At 43.2% G+C, this 10,000-nt stretch overlaps 1 protein-coding gene across 1 annotated transcript in view; it reads right to left on the bottom strand.

Moving 5' to 3' along the window:
* The window catches only part of LOC116360613 (protein NEL-like), a 75,808-nt gene that overhangs the window by 57,591 nt on the left and 8,217 nt on the right, over positions 1 to 10,000 (bottom strand). The window contains exon 3 of the mRNA XM_031815592.1: positions 543 to 693. Coding sequence (XP_031671452.1) covers positions 543 to 693 — 151 coding nt within the window. The remainder of the gene's footprint in view (positions 1 to 542; positions 694 to 10,000) is intronic.

Here is a 10,000-nt window from a genome sequence, read left to right as displayed (position 1 = left end):
ATAGTGTCTGACTGGACTTCTACCAGGGTCCTCTATAGTGTCTGACTGGACTTCAACCAGGGTCCTCTATAGTGTCTGACTGGACTTCAACCAGGGTCCTCTATAGTGTCTGACTGGACTTCAACTAGGGTCCTCTATAGTGTCTGACTGGACTTCAACTAGGGTCCTCTATAGTGTCTCTGACTGGACTTCAACCAGGGTCCTCTATAGTGTCTGACTGGACTTCAACTAGGGTCCTCTATAGTGTCTCTGACTGGACTTCAACCAGGGTCCTCTATAGTGTCTCTGGCTGGACTTCAACCAGTCAGACACCAGTCAGACACACGTTCTTACCTCCATTACATAACAGCACACAAATGGTTTCTAAATCAAGATGTGTGTCTTACCTGTGTTCTGCATGGTGTATGGAGAGGACTGTGTCTTACCTGTGTTCTGCATAGTGTATGAAGAGGACTGTGTCTTACCTGTGTTCTGCATGGTGTATGAAGAGGACTGTGTCTTACCTGTGCTCTGCATAGTGTATGGAGAGGACTGTGTCTTACCTGTGTTCTGCATAGTGTATGGAGAGCAGGACTCCAGAGTTGAGTCTCTCCTGCTTCAGAGTGGCCAGCACAGTGAACTCTGTCTTGTCTCTCAGCTTCTGGAGCATCACCTCTGCTACATCCTCCTTCACCCTCACGTTCCTCCATGAGTCTGAGGAGAGAGAGAGAGAAAGCAGAGAGAGAGAAAGCAGAGAGAGAGAGAGAGAGAGAAAGAGAGAGAGAGAGAGAGAGAGAGAGAGAGGGAGAGAGAGAGAAAGCAGAGAGAGAGAGAAAGAGAGAGAGAGAGAGAGAGAGAGAGAGAGAGAGAGAGAGGGAGAGAGAGAGAAAGCAGAGAGAGCGAAAGCAGAGAGAGAGAGAGAAAGAGAAAGAGAAAGAGAGAGAGAGAGAGAGAGAGAGAGAGAGAGAGGGAGAGAGAGAGAGAGAAAGCAGAGAGAGCAAAAGCAGAGAGAGAGAAAGCAGAGAGAGATAGAAAGAGAGAGAGAGAGAGAAAGCAGAGAGAGATAGAAAGAGAGAGAGAGAGAGAGAGAGAGAGAGAGAGAGAGAGAGAGAGAGAGAGAGAGAGAGAGAGAGAGAGAGAGAAAGCAGAGAGAGAAAGCAGAGAGAGAAAGCAGAGAGAGATAGAAAGAGAGAGAGAGAGAGAGAGAGAGAGAGAGAGAGAGAGAGAGAGAAAGCAGAGAGAGAAAGCAGGGAGAGATAGAAAGAGAGAGAGAGAGAGAGAGAGAGAGAGAGAGAGAAAGATCTCTGAATCTTAGTGTTGTTGGCCACAATTGAACATCAAGCGCTGTAGTTCAAACAGGTGCTAATATTAGAGTTGATCTATAAATGTAACGGCTGTGGGTACTGGAGGAGAGATTTAGGACACACTGCATTATGTAATACAGGTTATCCAACAAAATATAGTACCAGTCAAAAGTTTGGACAAGCCTACTCATTCAAGGGTTGTAAGTAACAACAACAATATATTTTATATTTGAGATTCTTCAAAGTATCCACACTTTGCCTTGATGACAGCTTTGCACACTCTTGCCATTCTCTCAAGCAGCTTCACCTGGAATACTTTTTAAACAGTCTTGAAGGATTTTCCACATATGCTGAGCAATTGTTGGCTGCTTTTCCTTCACTCCACGCTCCAACCCATCCCCAAACCATCTTAATTGGGTTGAGGTCGGGTGATTGTGGAGGCCAGGTCATCTGATGCAACACTTCATAACTCTCCTTCTTGGTCAAATAGCCCTTACACAGCCTGGAGGTGTGTTGATTCATTGTCCTGTTGAAAAACAAATGATAGTCCCACTAAGAGCAAACCAGATAGGATGGCATTCGCTGCAGAATACTGTGGTAGCCATGCTGGTTAAGTGTGCCTTGAATTCTAAATAAATAACAGACAGTGTCAACCGCAAAGCACCCCCACACCATCACACCTCCTCCTCCATGCTTCACGGTGGGAACCACACATGCGGAGATCATCCGTTCACCTACTCTGCGTCTCTCAAAGACACTGCGGTTGGAACGAAAACTCTCAAATTTGGACTCCTCAGACCAAAGGACAGATTTTCCATTGAATGTCCATTGCTCGTGTTTCTTGGCCAAAGCAAGTCTCTGCTTCTTAGTGGTGCACTTTAGTAGTGGTTTCTTTGCATGAAGGACTGATTTACGTCTCCTTTGAACAGTTGATGTTGAGATGTGTCTTGAACTCTGTGAGGCATTTATTTGAGCTGCAATTTCTGAGGCAGGTAACTCAAATGAACCTATCCTCTGCAGCAGAGGTAACTCTGGGTCTTCCTTTCCTGTGGCGGTCCTCATAAGAGACAGTTTCATCATAGTGCTTGATGTTTTTTTTGAGACAGCACCTTTTCCGGATTGACTGACCTTCATGTCTTAAAGTAATGATGGACTGTCGTTTCTCTTTGCTTATTTGAACTGTTCTTGCCATAATATGGATTTGGTCTTATAGCAAATAGGGCTATCTTCTGTATACCCCCCCTACCTTGTCACAACTCAACTGATTGGTTATCTTCTGTATACCCCCCTACCATGTCACAACTCAACTGATTGGTTATCTTCTGTATACCCCCCTACCATGTCACAACTCAACTGATTGGTTATCTGTTATCTTGGTTATCATCACTCAAAGGGACAGAGATGTTATACTGTATGTTTCTGAGACTGAAACCATCATCACTCACAGGGACAGAGATGTTATACTGTATGTTTCTGAGACTGAAACCATCATCACTCACAGGGACAGAGATGTTATACTGTATGTTTCTGAGACTGAAACCATCATCACTCACAGGGACAGAGATGTTATACTGTATGTTTCTGAGACTAGAACCATCATCACTCACAGGGACAGAGATGTTATACTGTATGTTTCTGAGACTGAAACCATCATCACTCACAGGGACAGAGATGTTAAACTGTATGTTTCTGAGACTAGAACCACCATCACTCACAGGGACAGAGATGTTATACTGTATGTTTCTGAGACTAGAACCACCATCACTCACAGGGACAGAGATGTTAAACTGTATGTTTCTGAGACTAGAACCACCATCACTCACAGGGACAGAGATGTTGTACTGTATGTTTCTGAGTCTAGAACCACCATCACTCACAGGGACAGAGATGTTATACTGTATGTTTCTGAGACTAGAACCACCATCACTCACAGGGACAGAGATGTTGTACTGTATGTCCCCAGTTTTAGAGCTGTGGTTAGAGCTGTGGTTATATTGGTTAATTAGTGCCATGTACAATCATTTAACCTTGATGAGTAAGGTCACATGGTTGCTACCCTTTGAGTGGGCTCTCATGTCAATAAACCATCTGTTCGACATTCTATCCTGTACACTGTTGTGTTCCATATTGAAAAGGAACAGAACCCTGCTCCCTTTAACCGCGGATACCGCACCTTCCTTCCAGTGTCTCTACACAGAGAGTGAGAGAAGGGATTGGAACCACGGGAGCGCCCTGATCTCTGGCTGTCTTTTGTTCTCCCTCGGCCGAACCTACCTCTCCATCCTTCCACCCCTCTATCCTCTCCTCAGACATCTACGCTCCTTTAATGGAACCATCAATAAGAGATGAAGGGAGTGTGTGTGTGTGTGTGTGTGTGTGTGTGTGTGTGTGTGTGTGTGTGTGTGTGTGTGTGTGTGTGTGTGTGTGGGGGGGGGGGGGGGGATGCATGCAGGGAGCCGTGACACGATTCAACAACTTCACACTGACACCAGCTACATGGTCTTGTACAGGATAAACACAGCGTCTACAGTTGGTGAGAACAGGCTCAAAATACCTGGGGAGAAAACAATCTGTACGGTGCATTCAGAAAGTATTCAGACCCCTTCCCTTTTTCCGCATTTTGTTACTTTATAACCTTATTCTAAAATTGATTAAATCTTTTTTTCCCCTTCTCATCTACACACAATATTCCATAATGACAAAGCAAAAACAGGTTTCTAGCAATGTCGGCAAATGTATTAAAAATAAAAAACTGAAATATCACATTTACATAAGGATTCAGACCCTTTACTCAGTACTTTGTTGAAGCACCTTTGGCAGCGATTACAGCCTTGAGTCTTTTTTGGGTATGACGATACAAGCTTGGCACACTTGTATTTGGGGAGTTTCTTTCATTCTTCTCTGCAGAGCCTCTCAAGCTCTGTCAGGTTGGAGGTGGGAGCGTCACCATCTCTCCAGAGATGTTCGATCGGGTTCAAGTCTGGGCTCTGGCTGTGCCACTCAAAGACATTCAGAGACTTGTCCCGAAACCACACCTGAGTTGTCTTGGCTGTGTGCTTAGGATCGTTGTCCTGTTGGAAGGTGAACCTTCACCCCAATCTGAGGTCCTGAGCGCTCTACAGCAGGTTTTCACTCTGTACTTTGCTCTGTTCGTCTTTCCCTCGATCCTGACTAGTCTCCCAGTCCCTGCCGCTGAAAAACATCCCCACTGCCACCACCATGCTTCACCGTAGGGATGGTGCCAGGTTTCCTCAAGACGTGACGCTCAGCATTCAGGTCAAAGAGTTCAATCTTGGTTTCATCAGACCAGAGAATCTTGTTTCTCATTGTCTGAGAGTCTTTAGGTGCCTTATGGAAAACTCCAAGCGGGCTGTCATGTGCCTTTTACTGAGGAGTAGTTTCCATCTGGCCACTCTACCATAAAGGCCTGATTGGTGGAGTGCTGTAGAAATTGTTGTCCTTCTGGAATGTTCTCCCATCATCACACAGGAACTCTGGATCTCTGTCAGAGTGATCATCGGGTTCTCCCTGACCAAGGCCATTCTCCCCAGACTACTCAGTTTGGCCGAGCAGCCAGCTCTAGGAAGAGTCTTGGTGGTTCCAAACTTCTTCCATTTAAGGATGATGGAGGCCACTGTGTTCTTGGGGACCTTCAATACTACAGAAATATTATGGTAACCTTCCCCAGATCTGTGCCTTGACACCATCCTGTCTCAGAGTTCTACGGACAATTCCTTTGATCTCATGGCTGGGATTTGCTCTGACATGCACTGTCAACTGTGAGACCTTATACAGACAGGTGTGTGTCTTTCCAAATCATGTCCAATCAATTGAATTTAGCACAGTTGGACTCCAACGAAATTGTAGAAACATCTCAAGGATGATCAATGGAACAGGATCCACCCGAGCTCAATTTCGAGTCTCATAGCAAAGGGTCTGAATACTTATGTAAATTAGTTATTTCTGTTTTTTTTATGTCTAAAAACCTGTTTCGCTTTGTTATTATTAGGTATCATGTATAGATAGATTTAAAATATATATATATATTTAGTATAAGGCTGTAACGTAACAAAATGTGGGAAAAGTCAAGGGGTCTGAATACTTTCCAAATGCACTGTATGTCCCATACATACAGTATATACTACCATAGATACCGTTTTTACTACCATAGATACCGTTTTTACTACCATAGATACAGTATTTACTACCATAGATACTGTTTTTACTACCATATATACAGTATTTACTACCATACATACAGTATATACTACCTTAGATACCATTTTTACTACCATAGATACAGTATTTACTACCATAGATACCGTTTTTACTACCATAGATACAGTATTTACTACCATAGATACAGTATTTACTACCATAAATACAGTATGTACCACCATATATATATATATATATATATATATATATATATATATAGTATATACTACCATAGATACAGTATGTACTACCATAGATACAGTATGTACTACCATATATATATATATATATATATATAGTATATACTACCATAGATACAGTATGCACTACAATTAGGTACAGTATGTACTACCATTTTAAGTACTTGGGGACATGGCCCTAGAGTTGATTATGATACTGTCATTTGTTTTAAACTCAACTTTAAAATACTCAACTGTGTAACATAGCTGATGAGGACATTTAGATGATTGTAGTGGTTTGATTGGGGGGTTGCTGTTCTCAACAGCAGCACACAGTGGGCTAACATGTGACCATTCTTACTGAGAAACAACAGCCATTCTCTCTCTGTCCAACCCCCCTCCCCTCTCTCCATCTATCATCAGAAAGGAAGACAGAGAGAACAGAGAGAGAGAACGAGAGATAAGGCCTATCCTCATGCTCCCTGTTTATAACAGTATCTGTTCAACAGCCAGCTGTCTGTCCTTAATTGACAAGTGTCCATATGGACTGGTTGGGTGGTGATGTCATAAGGACCACGATCTCACAACGCTCACACTTAACACTCTCTAACATACAGTAGAAGTAGACGCAATGAGGGCTCTTCCCCCCAAAATAATTCAAGGCATTCAATATTTCAATAAACAAAATCACAGAAGACAATGCAATTCAACCAATTAGAAATGACAAGGTGGGACACTGACTCCAGCTGAATAAATGTGGATTAGTTGATTGAAAATAAACAGAAGGACCTTCAGATGTGCATCTCACACTGTGTAGAAATCTGCAAGACAACAAGAAGACTTCAGCAGCTTTCACCAGAACAGGGAAATTGAACGTGTGCCCAGTTTACAGTTGTAATATCTTACATTTGATGCAGATCATTTTCCTGTGTAGCAGGAAATGCAAATTGTAGTGTATTCAAGGATTAAAATGGCTTCTAAAGATTATAATATTCACTTAAAAATATTCAGACTTGATTTATCCTATCTAAAAATGTTACAACCCCTACAAAAATGTATATTGTTTAGAAACAAGATAATAATTGACATTTCCTGTTGCTGCAGGATTATTTTCGTGCTTTGAGAAACTGGTCAAATGAAGATACAACATCTGTATGTTTCTCATGAATGTTGAAATGGTTTTAACACCCAGTCAGAGGGTTCAGATTCATGGAGATTACTACTAATCTGCACCATATGGTCTATTTTATTTTACCCACTGTCCTCTTAAGACTGAACCTGTGGATGATGGGGGAGGGAGGGTGTACATAACAACACTCTCTCTCTTTGTCTCTCTCTCTTTGTCTCTCTCTCTTTGTCTCTCTCTCTGTTTCTCTCTCTCTGTTTCTCTCTCTCTCTGTCTCTCTCTCTCTCTCTCTCTCTCTCTCTCTCTCTGTCTCTCTCTCTCTCTCTCTCTCTCTCTGTCTCTCTCTCATACACAAATCCTGTCACATTGTCCTGGGTTACAGTTAGTGTTGTAGTGATATAGATCAATACAACATGCAGAGAGAAGAGAGAAGAAGCTCCACACACATACACATACACATACACACACACACAAACACACACACACACAGACACACACACACACACACAGCCAGCCAGCCTGTCTGGTGCCTCAGAGGGACTGGCCTCATTTCAGGGCTTTCCAGGTCTCTTTTTCAGGGCTTCTCCTGTTCCTGCTGCCTGACCTTCTGTCAGACACTCTGTCTCTGCTGTATTGAACCACAGCCTGGTGACACAAACAAACACACACACACTTGTACCGGCCTGCAGCCATCATCACAATACTAGTTAGTTCTCTCCCTGAGAAAACTATAAATAAACCACAGCATCAACCATGGACAGAGAAAGGTCAAATGAAACGATTAACCACATGCTGTGGATACAGGTGTAGACCTTACCATGAAATGCTGACTTACAAGCCCTTAACCAACAATGCACTTCAACAAATAGAGTTAAGAAAATTTTACTAAATAAAGTAAAGTAGAAAATGTAATAAAATAAAAAGTAACACAATAACATAGTAGGGATGCTATATACAGGGGGGTCAATGTGGGGGGTGACAGGTTAGTCGAGAGAATTTGCATATGTAGGTAGGGGTAAAGTGACTATGCACAGATAATAAACAGCGAGTAGCAGCAGTGTCCGGTGGCCATTTGATGAATTGTTCAGCAGTCATATGGCTTGGGGGTAGAAGATGTTAAGGAGCCTTTTGGTACTAGACTTGGCACTCTGGTACCACTTGCAGAGGCGGTAGAAGAGAGAACAGTCTATGACTTGTGCTACTGGAGTCATTGACTATTTTTTGGGCCGAGTATATAGGTCCTGGATGGTAGGAAGCTTGGCCCCAGTGATGTACTGGGCCGTACGCACTACCCTCTGCAGAGCCTTATGGTCGGATGCCGAACAGTTGCCATACCAGGCGGTGATGCAACCGGTCAGGATGCTCTCGATGGTGCAGCTATGAAGCATTTTGAGGATCTGCAGACCCATGACAAGTCTTTTCAGTCTCCTGAGGGGGAAAAGGTGTTGTCGTGCCCTTTTCAAAACTGTCTTGGTGTGTTAGACCATGATAGTTTGTTGTTGATGTGGACACCAAGGAACTTGAAACTCTCGACCCGCTCCACTACAGCCCCGTCTATGTTAATGGGGGCCTGTTCGACCCGCTCCACTACAGCCCCGTCTATGTTAATGGGGGCCTGTTCGGCCCGCTCCACTACAGCCCGTCGATGTTAATGGGGGCCTGTTCAGCCTGCCTTTTCCTGTAGTCCACGATCAGCTCAATTGTCTTGCTCACATTGAGGGAGAGGTTGTTGTCTTGGCACCACACTGCGAGTTCTCTGACCTCCTCCCTATAGGCTGTCTTCTCATTGTCGGTGATCAGGCCTACACTGTTGTGTCGTCAGCAAGCTTAGTGATGGTGTTGGAGTCGTGCTTGGCCATGCAGTCGTGGGATTACATCTAGATGATTAATGAGATGCTGTCTTGTGTTGGAATGCTGGAAATGCTGCCTTGTGTTTTTATCAAGTTTGGGGTGTAAAAGTTTGATTCATCAAGATACATGCCATGGATTTGGTCACAGGAAGTGGCCACAGGAACCAACGTGTGTGTGTTTGCGTGCGTGCGTGCATGCGTGTTTGTGTGTGTGTGTGTGTGTGTGCGTGTGTATGTGTGTGTGTGTGTGTGTGTGTGTGTGTGTGTGTGTGTGTGTGTGTGTGTGTGTGTGTGTGTGTGTGTGTGTGTGTGTGTGTGTGTGTGTGTGTGTGTGTGTGTCTGCTTGTGTGCGTGCATATGTGTGTGTCTATTTAAATCAGTTGAATGATTCATGACAAGTAGCCATTACACAGGGAACAAGTGTCTCAACTCCAAATAGCGTTGAATTAAAGCAGGGGAATTAACAGCGCAGATTCCTACAGCCTGGCAGAGAGACAGAGGGAGCAACAGGGAGAGAGAGAAGGAGAGAGAGCACTTAGAAGACAGGATGACTCGCTTTTACAAAATAAGACCAATTCATTGGAGAAATATCATCCTGTTTCAATCTCAAGTGGTCAGATGAAACCAGATCACATCTTGTTCTGACAGAACATTTGATCTAAATATTACTTCTACTTAATGATGCACTTCTAATGTACCTCTCTGGGATACATCACTTCTAATGTACCTCTCTGGGATACATCACTTCTAATGTACCTCTCTGGGATACCTCACTTCTAATGTACCTCTCTGGGATACATCACTTCTAATGTACCTCTCTGGGATACCTCACTTCTAATGTACCTCTCTAGAATACATCACTTCTAATGTACCTCTCTGGGATACATCACTTCTAATGTACCTCTCTAGAATACATCACTTCTAATGTACTTCTCTGGGATACATCATTTCTAATGTACCTCTCTAGAATACATCACTTCTAATGTACCTCTCTGGGATACATCATTTCTAATGTACCTCTCTAGAACACATCACTTTTAATGTACCTCTCTGGGATACATCATTTCTAATGTACCTCTCTAGAATACATCACTTCTAATGTACCTCTCTAGAATACATAATTTATAATGTACCTATCTGGGATACATCACTTCTAATGTACCTCTCTAGAATACATAATTTATAATGTACTTATCTGGGATACATCACTTCTAATGTACCTCTCTGAGATACATCACTTCTAATGTACCTCTCTAGAATACATCGCTTCTAACGTACCTCTCTAGAACACATCACTTCTAATGTACCCCTCTGGGATACATCACTTCTAATGTACCTCTCTGG

Source organism: Oncorhynchus kisutch, unplaced genomic scaffold, assembly GCF_002021735.2.
Source record: "Oncorhynchus kisutch isolate 150728-3 unplaced genomic scaffold, Okis_V2 Okis09a-Okis19a_hom, whole genome shotgun sequence".
Taxonomy (NCBI): Eukaryota; Metazoa; Chordata; class Actinopteri; order Salmoniformes; family Salmonidae; genus Oncorhynchus; species Oncorhynchus kisutch.
This window is presented reverse-complemented; position numbering and strand designations above follow the sequence as displayed.